Source organism: Gymnodraco acuticeps, unplaced genomic scaffold (assembly GCF_902827175.1).
Source record: "Gymnodraco acuticeps unplaced genomic scaffold, fGymAcu1.1, whole genome shotgun sequence".
NCBI lineage: Eukaryota > Metazoa > Chordata > Actinopteri > Perciformes > Bathydraconidae > Gymnodraco > Gymnodraco acuticeps.
The window spans coordinates 2,085,996-2,107,399 of NW_022991154.1; the positions used below are offsets into that span (position 1 = coordinate 2,085,996).

General features: G+C 37.7%; 3 protein-coding genes across 17 annotated transcripts in view; 2 read left to right on the forward strand and 1 right to left on the reverse strand.

The window, feature by feature from the left end:
• LOC117560564 overlaps positions 1-2,798 on the forward strand; it is a 7,802-nt gene extending 5,004 nt beyond the window's left edge. For 2 of the 6 annotated variants that reach the window (XR_004571184.1, XR_004571187.1), the window contains exons 4-7: positions 1,202-1,493; positions 1,630-1,798; positions 2,047-2,195; positions 2,309-2,793. The gene's annotated coding sequence lies outside the window, so the exon portion shown is untranslated. Of the gene's footprint in view, positions 1-1,201; positions 1,589-1,629; positions 1,799-2,046; positions 2,200-2,308 lie in introns of those variants that run through there. The other 4 variants (XR_004571188.1, XR_004571189.1, XR_004571185.1 and 1 more) reach the window with 4 other exon arrangements.
• The window catches only part of LOC117560565, a 30,710-nt gene that overhangs the window by 1,887 nt on the left and 7,419 nt on the right, over positions 1-21,404 (reverse strand). For all 10 annotated transcript variants that reach the window (XM_034237487.1, XM_034237484.1, XM_034237483.1 and 7 more), the window contains 2 exons: positions 20,235-20,429; positions 19,983-20,151 (listed from right to left, as the gene is read on the reverse strand). The gene's annotated coding sequence lies outside the window, so the exon portion shown is untranslated. The remainder of the gene's footprint in view (positions 1-19,982; positions 20,152-20,234; positions 20,430-21,404) is intronic.
• Positions 8,602-11,959, forward strand: LOC117560600 (BEN domain-containing protein 6-like). Its single transcript, XM_034237532.1, has 5 exons — positions 8,602-8,678; positions 8,945-9,068; positions 9,519-9,570; positions 10,599-10,794; positions 11,829-11,959. Exons 1-5 carry the CDS (start codon positions 8,669-8,671, stop codon positions 11,957-11,959), a joined length of 513 nt encoding a protein of 170 aa, XP_034093423.1. The 5' UTR covers positions 8,602-8,668.

The window sequence follows — 21,404 nt, forward strand, 5'->3', positions numbered from 1 at the left end:
CATCCAGGGTTCGAGTTATGTAGGAGCCAATGGGAGCTGAGCTTACATAAGGAGGGAGCTGAGCTCCCATGGACGCAGTGAAACTATACATCTGTGGGGGTCGCTAATACATTACCAACAACCATTATTTTAATCACAAATAATGCATGTGTCAATGTATTGAGTATTTTTTACGTTAACGAGGTAAATAGGCTCAAAGAAAAACATGCTTTCCAAAATAACTACGCATCTCTTGAATGACAATATGCCTGCACTGCACCTCCAAGGTGCGCAATACATTATTACGCAATCTATGCCGATGATGTGTGTGTGTCAGGGTTTCCGTTAGCCGGTAATTACCGGTTTTTAGCTGGTAAAATGTAATAAAAACCGGTAAATTCAAAACTTGCCGGTCAAAATGTCCGATGCTCCTATCGATTGCCCGCCGGTCATTATCGGCCAATATTCACTCTTAATAGTTTGATCGGTGCTCTCTATAAAGGCCGATCAGGAGAGCTGGATCTGATCGATATGGACATAAACGCGAGTGAAGTATAACCGGACGTGAGAGAGAGATCAGATCAGCTGCTGCATAATTACCTGAAGCCCCGCCCACTGTTTAGTGCGCTGCATGAGAAACTGACGGGCTGTCAGGAGAGAAGGGAAAAGAGAGGATCCGTTTCTCCCGTGTTATTCTTCTTAAGTTAATGTAAACTTTTGAATAATGTACTTCATCTAGGCTACTACAAGTAGTTTCTTTGAATGTAATAATGATGTTGTTTGTTGTTTGTGGAATCATTTATTGAAAAATGAATCTGAATTTTTCGATCTGTTACGATTATAAACTGAAGCAATATAAAAATGACTCCCATTAACTGAGTTTTAAACCTCAGCATATCCGGTCATAGTCCGGTAATTACCTGCTAACGGAAACTCTGCTACACAACTCTTATTATTATTGAAACATGACCGGTAAGTTTCAAATTTGTCCGGTAAAATAAATTCTGTTCGGACATTTGACCGGCGAGAAAAAATCCTAGCGGAAACCCTGGTGTGTGTGTGTGTGTAGTTGAACCTTTTCATATTTAAGTTTGTAGCAAGTAGAGAGAGGGCTGATGCTGCTGCGTGTGGGTGCGCGCGTGCGTACCCACACACACACGCAGCAAAAATGACAGCAGTGGACTTTTTCAAAAACGTTTCCTTTTTTTCTATTTATTCATAGATATGCAGAGCCATGCAGCTGGAGATCATCGGGTATGGGACCTTCAGGAGGCATGCTAAGAGTTACCTGGAGCCTGCTATTATCCACAAGTGGAACACTGATCAGCAGCAGAATTTCGATAATCTACAACAACAGGCGGGGAAAGGTCGCAGGAGATATGAGAGCCAGAGAAGGTGGCTAGGTGGACGTCACTGGTCAACCACCTACAAAACGTTCACGTGCATGATGACCCCCTGTTCCCCAAGTGCACACATCCTGTAGGAGCCGCAAGCGATGCAAATAAACCTAAAAGGTGGTAAATTCAATATTTCACTTCCATAAGATCAACAATATAGAATGTAAATATAACATTGTTGTTATGGCAAATTATTGTTGTAATGTTCTAATGTGCTGGTGATTTACCTAATGTCTTTGTCATTTTACTCAAGGCTCAATACTCGCCAGAGTTGAAACGATACTCACCAACAAGAGAGTTCTCAAAGATGTGCTAAAGCTAAGCCATCACTACCAGACCTCATCCCTGGAGTCCTTCCACAACTTAATTCTGCGGTTTACCCCAAAAAATGTGGTTTTCCCCTTCATTGGAATGTTGTGCAGGTAATACACTGTATACTTTATTCTGTAGCATCTTATAACACAGTCACTGTTTAGTGGCATGAGGGTTTTATTCTGTCATAACAGAATTCTGTTTGGCTCTATGAAACCTGATGTACTTATATGATTCTGTTTTCTTCAAGGTTGTGTCTTCCTGGTCGAATGTACTTATTGTAAGTCGCTTTGGATAAAAGCGTCAGCTTAATGTAATGTAATAACACAAAGTCTCATTTTATTTTGCTATTCTATAGGTTGTGTCTAGCAGCAATGCATCACAACGAGAATGCTGGGCGTGACCAAGCGACAACTGCTGCAGGAAAACTTGTCTTCAAATTGGCTTATCCAAAATCAAAGAGGGGAGAGTGTACGGTCAAGCCTGTTAAGAACGACCCTACATACAGTAAGTTGTGAAATATTTGTTATTATTAACAGAACTTACATTTCAAATGATTAAAGATACAATGAACAATAAAAGTGAATAACTAATTATTTATACAATGCTTTCTTTTTCAGTCTATGTGGATGAGCTGACGAGGCTTGTGTTTCACAAAGTCTTTCTGGACCCTACACCCTTTGTGGACGAGCTGAAACAAATCCACGTCCCAGAGGACCTGTCAATTCAATTTGACAGGCCCCCCAAGGAGGAAATGATTGTCAGCCGTTTCTCCCGTTTCCCCCCAAAGGAGGTCGAAATCCTACATATTGTCCAGCCAGATCTGGAAACTCCTGGCGGATCCGGAGCACAACACACGACGGAATCACCACTCTGATGCCTCGCCCTAAATATCCCCAGCACCAGCTTACAAAGCTGCGATACGCAAGATATTGAGAACGCCTATCAGGAGAGGAATGGATGATGTACATTTGTAAAAATAAAGTTTGATGGAAATACTTAGGAGCCTTTCTTTCCTGAATTATTTGCTCCTATAACATATCATTCATATACAGCAAACCATGATTTGATTTTTCATCAAACGGTAGTAGTTTATTACAGGTAACAATAACTTACTCTTCTTCCATTGTATTTGTCAAAGTCCGAAACTGTATTTATAAATATTGTGGAGATTCTGCAGGGTGTATGGGTTCAAGCAGTTAGGCTCTAGTCCTGGGTGGTCAACCATGCAGTTAATGGGTTCTGGAACTTGCAGCATGCGTGTTACAACCTATGAAGGTAAGATGTGTTAAAAAACACGTTTAGCAATTAAACCAACTATGGGAAAGGTTTACAAAATAAACATTAAATTACTAAGGAAGTAATAAAAGTGCATATAATAGTCTATTGACTTGACAAATATGTATGCGTGTTGGTGTTTTCAGCTAGCTGCCGACATAATGTAACTAAGCTAGGCTACCTTTCTTATGCTATTGCAGCACACGTTTTCTCCGTCACTTGGCATCAAAGCGCAGTTTCCACAACGGCACCTAAATAACAACAGTTGTAGGTACATCTGATGACATCTGAAATGTAAGACATATACTAGATAAAAACGTACCACAATGACACTGTTTGGTCTGCTCTAGTGAACGGCGAGGCAAGACTCGCGATTTGGTCCATTCTAGGATCGAACGGAGGTTCGAAATTGTATGCTCCATAGGCCATTGTATGCTATATGTAAGCTATCTATATAACTATCTATATCGATTCTCAAATCTAGTATTGCTATGTTGCTAAGTACCCGCTAAACCACTTTACGGCAGATGTCAACAGGGGCACCCTTAGCAAAAAAATCTATAAAATCCTATAGAATCTTGTAGAAATCTATAGAATCTTGTAGAAATCTATAGAATATTGTAGAAATCTATAGAACATAGTCGCCATGCTAAAGAAATCTGTAGAAATCTATAGAAATCTCTAGATCATTCTGTAGAATACTATACATTTGTACTTTTCTATAAACTTCTATAATTAAAACTATAACAATCTAAAGAATTCTATAGGACAGAACCGACTCATGACATATCTGTAGAAATCTATAGAAATCTCTAGATCATTCTGTAGAATACTATACATTTGTACTTTTCTATAAACTTCTATAATTAAAACTATAACAATCTAAAGAATTCTATAGGACAGAACCGACTCATGACATATCTGTAGAAATCTATAGAAATCTATAGCATTCAAAGAAAACATTTTTCTCTCTGGTGCAACCTATACTAAATTCTATAGAATGATATAAAACTCGTCTTTAAATTGGAATAGAGAAAATCATAGTAATCTACATCATTTTGTGGAACTGAGCTGCTTTGCAAAAGCTGTACGGGTAGATCCCTTTGAAATCTTTACAAATGTATACTGGATTATGTGCCCAATTAAATTATGTAACCTATCTAAACAAGTTTCTATGATACAGTATTCTATAGAATTCTATTGAGAAAAACAGTGATCCACAACATTTTATGAAACGCATTTAATAATCTGTAGATTTTTTATATCATTCTACAGAACTAGAATTATACCAAATAAATACTATTCTATACAGCAGATATACCGGTACTTGGCTATTATACCAAATGCTGAATATCCATATATTTGCACAATTTTGAACGGACTTCATTGTTGCTTATATGGGGATACAAACAAACAAAACAGTAGAGTCACTATTAATGCATTTATTACAATGAAAGGTTCACCCTGTACAGTGTATAAGAGTTATTTACAGTGAGAAAGACGGTAAACTGGAACTCATCAGTCTAAATACAAAATACATCTATATCTAGTCTAGCTCAAACTTCGGGAGTTTGCACAAATACATCCTGTCACCTACATTCATCATCACCCCTTTGTTTGCAATCTTCGTGGCTGGTACTGCAGACAACCTCAGTGAGGTCTGTACCAGTACAGTATCACTGGCAGTGTCACACTTTACAAAGTTATCATATGCACGGAACTGTGGAGCTTCTGGGACCAATGTCCTGTAGAATACATAGAGTCTATCACATCTACAATCTCCAATGCAGCCACATATGTTGTCCACCACTACCAATGAATGAATTCTACCCCAGTCCCCATTATCCAATAGGATTACAGAGTTGTCTCGCTTTAGATTTTCGCAATATGCGGAACTTGTATACACTTTACTGTCAATGATTGCTCGTGTGTAACAAGACATCGGAGAACCAAAATGTACAACATTTTGGTATTCCTGCAGTGCAAATCGCTCTGCAATAGTGAATTGTCTGATACGTGGTGTACCAAAGACGCTAACACTTGGCTGGATCTGGAGAATTTTCTGAATATTTTTTGTTTTACTCAACATTCTACACAAGAAAGTTCCAGCTTCATCGGACATTTGTTCCATATATTCCTCTGCATACAGTGTCAGTTTTTGTCTGGCAAAGAAATATCGGAAGACTTGCATTTGCACTGCCTGAGTCCCGGAAAACAAATCCAAAAGCTTTCCACAGGCATCCTCAAAAACAAATGCCGAGTACGTCCAAAGTGGACCCCAGTGCCGCACACTATTGGCCAGATGTGTCAGTGTGTGTATGTTGTAGGACATATGTTGTACTCCATACAATTCTTGTATCATGGTGACAAACTTCACCAGACACAGTTCCGCCATATTGATATCCTCTGGAGACACAAGAGGAGCCATGAGCACATTTATGGCATGCACAAGCAATAGCCAGTGAACGAAGTAGGCCCTTGGCAAGACGTCTTTCAGGACAACTGGCGAGTAACAGAGGAGAAACGATCTCCATTCTGACGCCTTCCAGAATTGGCGTTCATTCAATGAACGCGGAGTCCTTGTTATATCTGATGGCGGCTTCAACTTTGTGAGAGTGCTGTCGATATGCTCGAGCTGCTGTCGCTTCAAATGAAATGGCTGGTCATTATTGGCCCCATCCAACCACAGCTCGGTAATCTGTCTGACCACCCCAAGGCAAACAGAATGCATATATTCTGGCACAAAGCCTTTGATGATGTCAAACTTGGGAAGCAACAGTAAAGGGCTTGCACCTTTTACTCCTCTCTCAGAGTCCCTGTTTAGGTACTAATGAATTATATCCTCAAAACAAACGCACACATAAATAACAAAGGAAAATACATAATTTAATAAATCCACAATATGATAACATTTTACAGATTAATTTAATAAACTTTTACAAAACATAGTTTGATGTTATATCGGGGGGGGAAATACATATTTAAACATTTCAATTATTCTCTGCATATTTAAGTAATGCTAGTTTATATAACAGATGAACAGATGTACAATATCCAGAAAGTAAGTGCAAAAAATATATATGATGTGTGCATTTCCAACATATCCTCTGCAAGAGTGTTAGTCGTTGAGTTGAGTAGTGAGCCATTCGTTTTTTTTTTTCGTGGTGCGATGTCTGCTGAGAAGTCCTTGTATGCGTCTCCCGCTCTAACGTAGACTGGAAGTTTACAAGCACACACTCAATGAACCGGAAATGGAATTACGTCATCCCGTGGATCATCCAATGAGCGCGTAGCTCTTATCCGGCAGAAGTGGATCGGGACTTACCCTAAATGTGATTGGACAATTCGAAACCTCGTACCCAGAGTTCAATGCAGTATATTAGCGGGATTTTTGATCGCTGGAGAGTGGAGATATATTTATTTTGAAGTTGAACGCATTATCACTGATTTTTCTATTTGTATGTTGTATCAGCTTTACCAAGATTCAAGAACTAGTTGTGGAATAGATATAGATGGCAAACAAAATGGGTTTCGCTCTCTTTGACTTTTTTAATGAGAATGCGGTTGACATCGGCAAGGTTTCGTGGATCCAAGAGCCTTCGTCTTTGACAATGGAATCCGTGTCGGAGAATGAAACTGTTGTTAAAGTGGCGTGGCCCAAAGGCGGAGTGGAGGGGAGCGATATCCAATTGTCGCTGGCTAAGGTGGTCAAGTTTGCAGGTAAGCAGAATCCACACAATAAATATATATCTATCTATAGATGTTTTAATAGAGCTATGTCTAAATAATGTATCCTCACTCATAGCTTCGTTTTTATGAAATAATATTGGAAATAGTATATGAGCTTTATAATATCGGAAATTACTCACACTTTTGAGATCAATCTGAATCTGCTCTGAATCTTTTGAGATCAATCTCTGCTCTGAATCATGGAACCAAAAGTCCCACATATCTTGCGTGTCTGGAAAAAGTTATTTGGCATTTTTAGGGGGGGGCACTTGTTTTGCCAAATAACTTTAGCTAATTCCAAAAAATCTAATTAGTGTGTGGTCCGACTGCTGCATTACACAAATAAGCAGTCAACAAGTAATATTGAAGTATTGTGCAAGAATTTACCTACATGTAACTGTCTTAATTGACTTAAGACTAAATAAACGAGGCGCCACAATAGAATGGAATGGACTAGATCTATAATCATATAAAGCTTGCTATAGATGAGGCTGCGTGTGTAGTATACGGGGAATGGAGTAAATTGTCCAGTACATTTTGTGGTAATTAATAATTAGAAGAAACAAATGTTGGACAAAAAGTGTGTGTGCTAGCCGGTGAGAAACATTGATATTTGTAAGCACCCTGAGGGTCCCAGTTAGACTGCAATGTCTATATTCTCAGTCTACCGGGATCGATGTATGTACATATATAGGTACTCCTGTATATATTATATTATTATTGTTCTTTTCAGCTCAACGTAAGCAGCTTCTGCGGCACAGGGACGAGTTTGTGCGGTTAGGCAGTGCAGAGCTGCAGTCACCGGAACTGGGCCGAGGGAAGAGAGAACCGAAGAGGAAGCTCTCGGACATCGAAGACCATGATATAATTTAATTTGTTTACATTTCTCCATTTTAGATTTGGTGGTTTGTGTTTGTCTGCATCATACTGTCAGTCATATGCAGTATATGGCAGTTTAATAAACGTGTTTATATATAATTTATAATTGCATCCTAGTTTTAGGAGTGATGGTTACTGCCATGGTGGCTGGGTTTCATCTAACGTACCATGCATATATGCTGGCCTGTTTAATTAAATTGTGGAAGTGAGATACAGTTAATATAGTGTCTAGCTTTTGAGGAAATCAGTTAATCCATAGCAACATTTCACCATATTACATTATATTCACTATTTATAACTTATATTCATCAGCCATGACAAGTTGCATATATATAAGGCAATACATTTATTTCTATGTTATAGGAAGAACCATCCCTTCCCAAACCACCTTCAAACGCTGCCAAGAAGAAGAAGACAATGAGCAGCATGACATCATCGGTATTGGAACAGCTGAAGGTAAATATATATATATATATATATAAGCTCAACTAAGTGGAGTGTACTCTCAATACAATAGTAAGCATGCAACTCACTATTGTTTATGTTATGTACTATGTATTATCATTTTATGTCCGCGGTCCAATAAATAAAAAAACATATATACAATATCTATTTACAAGGGTAGAACTTCAAGATAATTTACAACTCGCCAGCAGGACTAGTGGTTTTTGAAATTCTGATACTCGTGCATATGGCTACATTGTTGTCAGCGTAGTGGTATTGCAGGGTGTAATGGTAACACATATAGAAGAAGTATAACTTTTGTGCCGTTTGACACCATTATATTTGGTTATATACACCATTAAACACCAACATTTCTGGTACCTTTATTTGTACTTTGCTTATGTATGTAGGTGTGTAAGTATGTCTACCCAAAATTGTGTCATGCCATGGGCAAAAAGAAACATCACCTAGTTTTAAATAATTAATAAATATTTATTTGCAGGAAAAGTATTCACACAGCCACGACAACAGTGGACCGCCCGAAGCCGCATGTTCGCATCCCGGCCAGGAATGCCGCAAAATGCAAACTACTTCAACAACAAATAGACATCCTTGAGGAGGAGAAAGCTACATTGCTGGCGTCATTGAGAATGAACAAAAGTAAGTGTTCAATTTCACTTATTCAGCATTACAGATAATTGTTTTATTACATTGGGGGGAAGACAGTCTGGCGGGTCTGATCGCAGTAGCAGTCCAAAACATGGAGGATGGGTGATTTGCATTATTTCTGCTAATGCATGAAAACTGAATGCTGTTGTGTTCCAAAACCTTTATATATAAAATGTTTATGAATATGTTTTAAGTTTACATTAGAAAAAATATGTACTTCGAACCCATGTCTGAAATGTGCCAATGAATATTTCCAGTCGCTGGAGATGTTGTTGCCAAATTGGAGCTGCTATGTCACACGCCAGCTCCAAAGCTGCCAGATATGACAATGCCCATGAGGACACCTCCAAGTCCCTTCAATCGAGAGTCAAGTACACTGAGGTAAATTAATGAGTTTTACATTTTTTATGAATAATTATTACTGTCTTTTGGGCTTCTGTTATAATTGTAACGATTCTAGTACACACTGGATTTTGGTTGTACATGTCTCTGGGCCATGCAGTGTTTAATTATTTACAACAAACCAGCTTTTTCTGTTTAACTCTTTCGGCGCGGCAGGCGACTAGTCGACGTTTGACCTTAATGCACTCGTGGCCTACATATATGAATGGAATATATATATATCAAATATATATATATATATATATATGAACTAAATATATACATATATGAAATACATATTATTTGAAATACATATATGAAATATCCAGCGCTGAGCAATGCACAAAAAATATAAAATTAGCGCCAAAAGGGTTGAGCACATTTTTCTAACAAACACTGCATACTATTGGGATGTGAAGTTAATTAGTTATTACCTTGCGTGCCTTACAGAGATGGAGATGATGGAGATGCATCGGTTGCTGGTTCCCCATCAGCAAAAAAGGTAAGGAATTATCTTTTCAATTTGATGTTTCCGCTAAGTAGGAAGAGAATTCCAGATGTATTACTTCCAAACTCATCAGCTGGACTAGTGTCATGGTGCAGTGCCTGTGTCAATTTGTATATTCAATTTTAATTATATCAAAATTGAGCCTCCGTGGCGAAGTGGTTGGTACCGTCAGCAGCAGATCAATTCAAAAGAGTAGAGAATTGTTTAATCATTCATTTCATTATTCCAGATCTCTTAATTGGCCTGGAGATTGTGCAAAATGGTGGCCTAAAGATCCATTTCGCCATCACCATTATAATATACGTTGAAATTCCAATATCATCCACCTACTGTAACCTATAGCAGCATAAATTCCGATTGCAAACTCCAATATCATCAATTGTAATACCTGCTTCAGTCTGTGTGGATATTAGATGGTTATATCTAAGGGACGGGTGGCGCAGTGGTCTGTGCATCCGATCATCAGATCAAGGGAGGAGTGCTGGGGAACTCCAGTTCGAAACCCGCTCCTGCCGCCACTGTGTCAAGCCGTTGTGTCCTTGGGCAAGACACTTCACCCGGATTTGCTCCTGTGGGTAATGTCCACAGTACATGTATAATACCAATGTGTACTTGTAAAAGCGCCTCGATGTCTTCGAGGCGTGAAGATGGACGGTGTGGCGCAGTGCGCTGTGCAATGATCATCAGATCAAGGGGTGAAACCCGCCGCTGCTGCGTCTGTAAAGCCGGTGTGTCCTTGGGCAAGACACTTCACCTGAACTTGCTCCTGTGGGTATTGTCCACAGTATCTGACCATTGCATGTATCATATATGTGTAATGTGTGCGTGTAAAGCGCTTTGAGTCATTGATAAAGCGCTATAATAAATGTAAGGAATTAATTATTATTATTATTAATTATTAATTAATTATTATTAGATGGTACATTATTATTATATATATATTTTTTTATTATTATTATTATTTGTTACTTGTCACAGTCAATTAATAAAATACAATATTATGCTGTTGGATTTCATTGCAGTTCCCAATAGCAAAGTGGCAGATTAGGCGATGTTCGACCACCTCGCTGCAGAAATTCATCAATGACCTCCTCCATGGCCTGTATTGCACAGAGTACATGGCCAAGCACTCACTTACTGGCTACAAGGCCAGTAAGGAGTCTGATGCTGGCAAGAGGAAGGACAGCATTCCACAAGAAGAGGTTGCTGAAATAATTGGTAAGATTTGTTGATATGTAGCAATAGTCCCAGCTAACAAATTTACGTATTAACTACGTAGTTACAACGTAGTGGTTTAGTAGAATTTCTGGACTGCCAGATACGTTTTTTTACTACGTAGTGAAATTACCAAATGGGCACTTTCTCATGACCTTTCGGCTTCCCCTGCAAATGTTTGTTTCTACTTTGTGCTAAACTTTGCTTCACATATCCTCCATGTTCTATTAAAGAAACATGTCATATTTTATCAAGACATGTCGTAGTTCCCGCTGTAAAAGCGCAATATCTGAACAAAGATCGTACCAAAGATTCCAACTGCCAAACCGCCATGCAACTGCTCTATACATTGTGTGCAGTGTGCACACTTGTTCAGTTTACTTTAGTAAAATGTATTCTAGTTTTCACACAATTTTCACATACACATACAAAAACTAATAATTTTGTTCTATGGAGAAAATTGCTTCTATGCATTAATTAAATAACGTTAAAATTAACTAATATGTACAAAAACAAATCTCAGATCACCAAATAAACATCTACGTGTCCTTGTTACGTATTCACAACGTAATATAACTACGTAGTTGGCCTAACGTTGCTGAAGTACGTGCATAAACATGTACTATGTAAATACTACGTATTTTCAAGACATTACCTAAACGGTACCTAACCACTACGTCATATATACGTAGTGTGTTAGGTGGGAGTATGATGCAACTTGGCAAATAAAGTAGATTTATATTGAAATCATGTGCAAGTTGAAATCTTCCAAGTACATGGTAGTTATACATATTTTGTAGTGTAGTGGAAAACAATGTTGTGATGCTGGGAATTAAGTGAACTATTTGTAGAGTTTCTGTGTAGTAATATATAGTCATAAATCGACCATCTATTATAATATGAATACATGTACTGATTAAATTACTATTTATATTAACCATTGCATTAAAAAAAATTGATTGATTTATTACCTTCATGAATCAATATTCTTTGGTGAATGGCTTTAATGCAAATTTCAATATATTATTCTGTTATAGCGGCAGCAAAACAAATCTTCACCACCAAGACGGACATGGAGGTACGGCTGGCCATCCGCCAGAAACTGAATGGGGCTGCCAAAGTGGTCTCGGCAAGGAAAGTGGCAACACCTCCAGACGCCAGCCAATAGAGTACAGATTCATCATTCATTTCATTATCCCAGAAGGTCTCTTGGCCCAAATTCGCATAACTTGCGAAAAAGTAGCTTACCGGCATAACAATATTATATTAAACCTTGTATATTGGGATATAATAAATAAATATAAATAATAAATGTATATAGCCCAATGTTCTATTACATTTATGCTCAGTTTGTATGCTCTAATCTTGGTACTTTTAACACACATGCTTATTTAAGGTACTTTATATTTGCTTGGATAGTAACATATTTTACTCACTGCCATGCTTCACAATTTTTATTGTATTCTGATGTAAATGCTCCAGAATTTCTGTGACTGCATCTGTATGTATACGTTGATCACTTTTGTTATGTAACTAATTATCTGTTACAACTGGAGATTAAAGCTAAGTGATATAACAATAGCTATTGTTAGTGTGAGTCTGTTACAAACAACTCATTGGAGTCTGCAGTACTCTACTCTGTTTTTCAGTCTATTATATGGCATGTAACACATAATTACTGTGGGGCATTCTCTAAAACATGTATCAAATATATAGCTGTATGTGACTCAATATCAGGCATTGCTATATAATTCAATATTCTATATAATGTCACAACACATGTGGTGTTAGCTATAGAAGATTCTGTATTGTCCATTCATATTGTAGAGCTTATTCTATAGAGTACAGAGCAGTTATATAGAAAACATCCATGGATTTAATCTATAGGAAAATCTATAGGTTAATTCTATAGAATTTCTACACCAATCCTGTACTGTTCTGCAGAACAATTTTATAGAAAACAATAGCAATTTTCTATATGATTCTATAGATTATTTGGTGGAATCTATAGTAGAATCCATAGGTGAATTCTATAGAATATTTGCCACTATCCTGCAGTATATTCTACAGAAATTCTATAGAAACATCAATAGATTGTTCTATAGATTATTTTGCAGAATCTATAGTAAAATCCATAGGTACATTCTATAGAATATCTGCAAAAATGCTATAGTATTCCTCAAAGAAGTTCTATAGAAATATCCACAGATTCTATAGAATATAGGTCACTAATGCTATAGTTTTCTACAGAATGGTATTCTACAGAACACTTCTATAGAAAGCATCCATGGGTTTTTCTATAGGATTCTATAGATTATTTTCTACAAAAAAACCATCTACACAGTATATATTTTCTATAGTACTATATTCTATAGATTATCTATAGTAACATTTCTATAGTATATCCGCAAAAATCCTGTAGTATTCTACAGAACATTTCTATAGAATTCGTCCATAGATCTTTCTATAGTATTCTATAGATTATTTCCCAGAATCTATAGTTACATTTCTATACTATGTCCGCAAAAATCCTGTAGTATTCTACAGAACATTTCTATAGAATTCGTCCATAGATCTTTCTATAGTATTCTATAGATTTTTTTGCTAAGGGCAGAGCCTCTCTGGTGGTTGACTAATCAGAACAGAGTGGCAGAGCTGACCAATCGGAGCACAGTGGACGCACAGGAGGGTGGGGGCAGGAACTCCATCGAGCCGTTTAGCACAGGGAGTGAAAACTCATACTATACAGAGATAATGTATGAGAAACCAATCTGAGTTTGGAAAATTGCACAGTATTTTTCTATTGTAATATCCATGGGCGTCGCCTGGGGTAGGCATCCGGGGCTTTAGCCCCGGATGTTTTTTCTTTAGCCCCGGACAAATTCTCCCTCAATAATATAATACATTAACCGTACTTTACCTAGAGGACGGCAGGATTGTAATTTCCCGTGTTCAGTGAATGCAACAGAGGCAAGACACCACCAGACCAATCAGAGAGTTGCATGGAAATAAACGTGTTTTATTGGCTGACAGGTACGTACCTCTCCTCTGTGACAGTGTTTGAACTTTAAACTTTCAGCCGCGGACGCGTAGTTTCTGAAGATGGACATTAGACATTTTTTTAAATAAAAAAGGCGGCAATTCTCAAGTGGTGGCTCACACAACAACCCCAGAGCCACCACCTGAGCCAGGTGAACAAGGTATGTAAATGTCATTAAACTTACAAGTTATGCGAACATGTAAGCAAAGCATAAATGATAGCTACGTTGACGTTACTTTGAATCGCGCGGGTAAGCTAAACCGTTAGCAAGTAGCTATAGCTAGTAGCCAGATATATTAAATAAACACTTTGTCATTCAATCTAAATGTTGTGTTTTTTAGCGTTACCTGATGATTTCAAAGAAAGCTCTCTGGGAAATGTTGACTTACTGTCAGTGTTCGACATGAAGCTAGAAGCTACCTTACATTACACAGTTGATCCGGAGTCCTGTCAGTTAAAGTGTTTCATAGTTAGCTTAGCTAAGCATCAACCTAGCACTGAAATATATGGATGTTATGTGACAGTATTTCTGAGAAAAAGTCAGCTGAAATGGTGGCATAGTTAACACTGCTTTATGTGTCAACAGCATGTTTGAACGTATTTGCAGCAGTAAATGTGGCTGTCTGGCCACTGACGTTGCCATAACAACACCTGCATTTAAATGTGCAACCTCTTTTGTGACAGATTTTTGCAAGAAATTATAATTCTTCTGATTGATATTTCCTATTGACAGCTAGTTTCTATGTGAACATTATGAGATGGACAGCCAGCTAACAAGCTTTGTATACAAATATTTCAGATCAAAGTTAATCCAGTGGGGCTCCTGAAAGGGGGAAGGGACACTATGCTCCCAAATATTAAGCCTTGACCCCCATCTTAAAATTGATATGATCAAAAAATGATCTGCATTGTTGGAGGCCTTTTTTCCTCATTATCATGTCAAATTGTAGAGCTTTCTTTAGTGTTGAATGCAGAAAGATGACTATATTAGAGTATTAAGTGAAAATGACTATATTAAAGTGTTAAGTGAATATATTAAGTGAATTACTCAAACTGCATTTGTATAGGAATGATTCTGTCCTATTGGCAGATAACTACTCTTAACAGTTATATCTACAAGAGGTTTCCAATGTAAATTTAACTATTTTCAATTGGTTAGTAGGGGTGTAACTGTACACGTACCCGTACCGAAATTATTCGGTACGGGCCCTTCGGTTCGGTACAGGTGTGTACCGAAGTGTACCGAACGAATATAACGTTAAACGTAAAAAATTGAGAACGTGAATAACTTTTTGGAAGTAATCTCAGGTGCTGCGTCGCAGCATTCAGAGTAATTTGCTCACATTGGGTTCAACGCGTCATAGAGCGAGCAAGTCATTTCATTGGATGAGAGGCATACTATGAGAGCTGGTCAGAGGGATGCGTTCAAATGTAGTCAGTAATTTGAGGAACTGTCAAAAATTCATGGCGAACGCAGATAAAGTTGAGCTCGAAAATCCTCCAGCTTCATTGAAGTCTCCGGTTTGGGAACATTTTGGTTTCGCAGTTACGTACAAGGATGACGGACAAAGACAGGTGGACCGAACCAAAGCTGTTTGTCGGCATTGTTCAACTAAAATTGGTTACGCGGCTGGCAATACATCAAACTTGCACACTCTTGAAAAGGCATCACCCGAACGTGAATATCACCGGTACCAAAAGAAAAAAGACTGAAGTGCAAACCCAACTCCCACTAGCATTTAAGCCTCCACCACTCGCAGAAAGTTCAGACCGAGCCAAAGCTATTACAAACGCCAAATATCCTTATGTTGCCATGTTAGCAAAGCGCTACCTGGCTGTATCTGCTACCTCTGTCCCTAGAGAGGGTTTTCTCCACAGCAGGAGACATTGTTAGTGCCAGCAGATCTGCCCTTTCGGCAAGCAATGTGGACAAGTTCATTTTTATTTAAAAAAACATGAAAATACAATGACAAGCAAGTCCTAATGTCAAACTGGCTGCTTAGGTGCTAGTACAGTAGGCTACAGTTCAAATACAGATTATTTCAGTTCATCGAAATGCTGCACCTTAATGTTCATTTTATTATATTTTGTATTTATTTGAGTGAATATTCACAGTTTAATAATAATTAAAAACCCAAAACTAATAGTTTATGTTTTGTGAGTACTAGTACAGTAAAGTTCAAATACAGATTATTTTAGTTCATCGAAATGCTGCACCTTAATGTTTATTTTATTTTGTATTTATTTGAGTGAATACATTATTCACAGTTTAATAATAATAAAAAAATATATATATATGTTTTGTTTTGTGAAAAAAAATTCTGCTGTACCGAAAACGTACCGAACCGAACCGTGACCAAAAAACCGAGGTACGTACCGAACCGAAATGTTTGTGAACCGTTACACCCCTATTGGTTAGCATTACATTTTGTGACAGTGTGGTGACACTCATTTTAATGAAGACCCATTTGTGTATCTTGAAATTCATTTATTTGACAGAGCTGGAAACTGATTGACTTACATACTTGTTTGTGTTTACCCACAGTCATCACAGATGAGCCAAACAGAGTAGAGGATGAAGAAAGGAGAACAGGAGAAAGGGACACACAAGAAGGAGATACAACAGACAAGAACGACCATGGAGACAACAATGAACAGGAACACCAGAACAGACAAGAGTCAATGAGTAACATGACTGATTTAGGGACTGCAGATACAGGGCCAAGGCAAGTGAGACACCACTGCTTTCCATCCAGCATGTTTGGCCAGCAAAAGAGATCATTTCAACCGCAAACAGCAAGAGATGAGGGATTATTATTTCCTCCTTCCATCCCTTTTTTCTGTTTAATCTGATTACTAACAACTTCTAATAATTTGACATAGTTTATGATTTAATTGGAAAATGAAGTGTTTTTAAATAATAAACCCGTTTCTGATTCTGATTCTTTGATTTCTTTTTGACATATGGGTGTTGAGAGATGTATCCATATCTCTTAATGTTGCTCTCAAAGTGCACAAGATTGATGCTTTTAACTTCAATATTTAAAAAAAAAATCTTCCTGGGGCCCCCCCCCCCAGAGGAGGTGAGTTCCCCCCAAAATAGCACTTTGTCTGTGCTTATGTAACTCCGGTGTAGTGTCCCCTCGGCAACAGATCACTCAGAGCTGGTGATTACTTTCCTGCATTTCAATGGACAGCATATAAAAAGGACACGTGAGCTGCATTGCTTAAGAGATCCTCACATGCTATCTCTTTTACAAAATAAGTGTCCAGTCAACAACAAAACATCAGTGATCGTATAGTGGTAGTATATTTTTCACAAGCAATGTGAAACATTAAACTTATACAAACTGGTGTTCAAAACTCACATAGCTGCGTTGATCTCCTGGAGTGTCTCTACTCTTTCTTCTCCACATCTCTTGTCCACCATCAGAGATTGCAAACATTTCAGAAACAGCTAGAGGTAGGGGACAAACAACTTGTTCGCTGGGCATGTCAAAAACCTCCTGCTTTGATCAAGACTTTAGGGAGCCTTTAGCCCCTCTAGCAAAGGGACTGGAAAGCAAGCTTTGAAAATTCAGTACCATCTACATGCTGTCATGTTCCAGACACTGCTCTCAACCACTCAGGGCACAAGAAACAATTGACTTGGTGCAGGCAGTAGATTACAAAACAGCAGTTGAGAACACACTGAAAAGTTACCGAAGTAACGAGAAAGCACATGAGGTCTATGACAAGACCAAGGCCCTGTGCAATGATCTTGATATTCCCGAAACTGTGACACAGAGGAAGAAGCGTAGAAACATGGAAGACTTTGTAGTCGAGGCATCATGTGGAGCAATGTGAAACATTAAACATAAATAAACTGGTGTACAAAACTCACATACCTGCATTTCAATGGACAGCATAAAAGGACACGTGAGCTGGGTTCTGGTGCTCAGATTAGCTATTGATGATCACGTTGATAAATCATATAAAACAAATAGCCAATCACACTAAAAACATGTTGCTGTGACTGTGAGCATGAAACAATTAACATTAAACTAAACAAACACAACAGTACGTTATTGTCCTTATAAAATAAAAACATACATTTTGTCCACCGAGATAATACAGGCACCTTACCCTCAAGAGATCCTCACGTGCTATGAGAATCTCCCACAATCCATTGCCGTAACAAAGCTAATGCAGGCACACGTTTGTGACACCAGATGGCGCAATTGTGTATGTGCGTGTGGGGAGTCTTGCAGTAGAAAATTCGACTGTAGCGCCGCCACTGTGGGCTAAGCCCCGAATGTTTCCAGGTCCAGGCGACGCCCCTGGTAATATCCCTCAACAATGGTATTATGATCAGTAGAAAGGACCATGCAATGGGACCTTTAAGGAGTCATTACCGCTCATCGTTATTGTTGTTGGTGTAGATGTAGATGGCCCTTAAGCGTTTCTTTTTAATGTTTACTTAGTTGTACAACACCTTAGAAGTAGCTTTACTGTTATCATCAGGGTTAGGAAGTTACTAGATAGATATATATATATATATAAATGAACTAGTATTTTTTAAAAGTGTCCAACACTGGTCATCATCTAACAACATGTTTTGAGCGCAGTGAAAATCTTGTTTCGCAAAAAATATAATGATGATAATAATAATAATAATAATAGTATAATAGATTGAAGCTGAATATTTGGTTGGATAAAACATGTTGTGAATTCTTTTTTTTTTAAAAAGAAAAATCTTGACTTTTGGGCTTTTCAACATTGGAGTTATTAAAAGTGAATGGTTGAAACGAGTCAAAAACGATACTATGCAGTGGAATGTTATTGTTTTAAAAGTATAATGCTAATAATATTAGTGAAGCATCATTCTTATCTGATAGTATGCAAAATAAACAAAATAAATATATAAAAGCTGCATAGCATTCATATGATTTAGTATTGAAGTATCAACATTAAGAATGGAGTTTCAAAGCTTTCAACTATTCTGTACAGGCCTAGTTATATTTTCAACCCCGCAGGGTTGCAGCTGAAAGACTAAGGCTTGAACTGTCATAAAAGCCATGCTTTCTCAAATGGGGATATATAAATTATCTTATATTTATTTATTTAAATATATTAATGCACATGTTACCAACACATTAAATCATCCAAATACACACATTGTATTAGGTTATCTACGTGTGCCCTTCATGGAGCAGTCCTATTCATTTAAACATTCACACAGTAAGGTTTTTTTTGTCAGCAGCAACTATGCTGCTTTTAGTCTGGATTATGAGTTTAAATTATTCATATTAATAAGTTTACAGTCGGATTTTTGGTTGTAAAATATGCCTCTCTTCTTAGAGTTTACCAGTATACCTGTCCATGTTAACCATTGGTCATATGGGTCATGGCTAGTTATTTACCAAGTTGATAACTACTGTTATGTGACAATTTAGCTTGATTGTGGCTATTAAGGTTAGTGAAGTAAGATAACACAAAAATACCCAAAGTATGTGAATTTGCTTTGTAGTATTGTCCTCTGGATGTAAAAGCTATTTAAAATTGCCGGTCTTCTGGACTGGATGATGGAATGGTGGTAGGAGCACTAGTTAAGGGTTTGGCGTTAGGACTGGGTGAGGGAATGGTGGTAAGAATGATAGTGGCGGGTTCAGCGTCTGGACTAGGTGAGGGGATGGTGGTAGGAGCACTTGTGGAGGGTTCAACGTTGAGACTGGGTGAGGGTTGTGGGTTAGTCCAACCTCAATGACACAAAAAGACAAAACTATCAGAGTAATGTTGATTTGTTTTGCATTTAGCAGCTCAATTTCTACTTTGAATATATATTTATACAACATATTAACCCAATTGTTTCTGATGTCAGCTTCTTCTTAATTGCACATTTATTTTATATATGATTATGATTTATATGATTCTGTTTTCTTCAAGGTTGTGTCTTCCTGGTCGAATGTACTTATTGTAAGTCGCTTTGGATAAAAGCGTCAGCTAAATGCAATGTAATGTAATGTAATTTTACCTAGACTGTGTGTGTAAAATTAAATGAATTGTTGAATCATTAAGTATTTTTTCCATTAATTGTTCGTGAGCATTTTAGAATAGACTATGGTAGGCTATATGGTAACTTTTGAAATGACCACAAAATGTAATTGCTTACCATCTACTAACACCTCATATAAAGCCTTCATCCGGTCAAGGCATTTTGCAGCCTGGTCCGACAGATGCCATCTCGGATGTGCAACATGTGTCTTCCAGGTGGAAGGCCTTTTCCCTGGTTTTGAGAGAAACACCATGGCCCTATACCCAAGGGTGTTCAGTTTCTAAACCTAAAAAAAAAAGATTTAAATGTAATACAGAAACCTTATCGGACTTAATTTTGTAAACTACAATTAGAGACATAAACACACACCAAAACAGATGCCTCATCAAGAACATGTGAGTTGGTTTTGTTCTTTTTTTTGGCCTAAAATGTCTGCAGTTTCTTGACCAGTCGTTGCTTTCTCGGCTGCAGTGTTTTGCAGAACTTGCAGGTCTTGGTGGCCACACCAATGACTGCTTTGCAGCCTACGCAGGTCGTGTTTTTGACCCTCTTGGCATCTTGAACCTGCAATAAAAACAAGCAAAAATATTAACACCAAATTGACAAAAGAAACTAAATAACTTTAATATTATCAAATTATCAGTTTGTCATGTAGGCCTACCCTCCTTCAATGTTTCAGTGAAATTTCTGCCAGAATACTGGTGGTGGATTACAGGTGACTCTTACATGCCTTCTGTTACCCACCTCTATAGTACACAATACCAGTATGAACCTGGTTAACCATGCAAAGTAGCAGTATCGGAGAGAACCATCTTGCACCAAGTCTGTACAGGCAGGTCTAGAAGATCCATTCTGAACTATCTACTGACAGGGGGGGATGGTTTGTTTAGTTAGTGAAAGTGTACACTTATTTTGTTAAAATACCTATGACATATATATATATATATATATATATATAGTATGTATTTTACTATTTCACATGTTCACTGTTGATGTTCTTATGACTGACAAAAGAGGAATTAAGTATGGACAGTGTTCTTTGACAGACATCAATCGATACCACATTAGTGTCAGCGCATACATCTTGAGATGAGATACAGACCACATTAAAAACATTGTTTATACTCTGTTATATTTGTTTTCAAATATTACTCAACTGTTTCAAGTAATAATATATTTGAGCAATACATCAGGTTCAAATCAAATCAGGTTTTATTTATATAGCACATTTTAAAAACTATTTTTGGTCGAGCCAACGTGCTTACATTCAAATGATAAATAACACATTACTACAATCGCAAAACAGAAGACAATAAATTACAACAGCAAATATAAAAATCAAACAGGGAAATGTCATGAGTCGTGCTCCGCTCTGACTAGAAGGCCAGGGAGAAGAAGTGAGTTTTTAGTGTTGATTTAAATACCCATAAGGGTCTGGGCCGACCTCACATGGAGGGGCAGAGTGTTCCAGAGCCTTGGCCCAGCTGCTACGAAGGCTCGGTGCCCTCGGGTTTTGAGCCTGGTCTTGGGCACTACCAG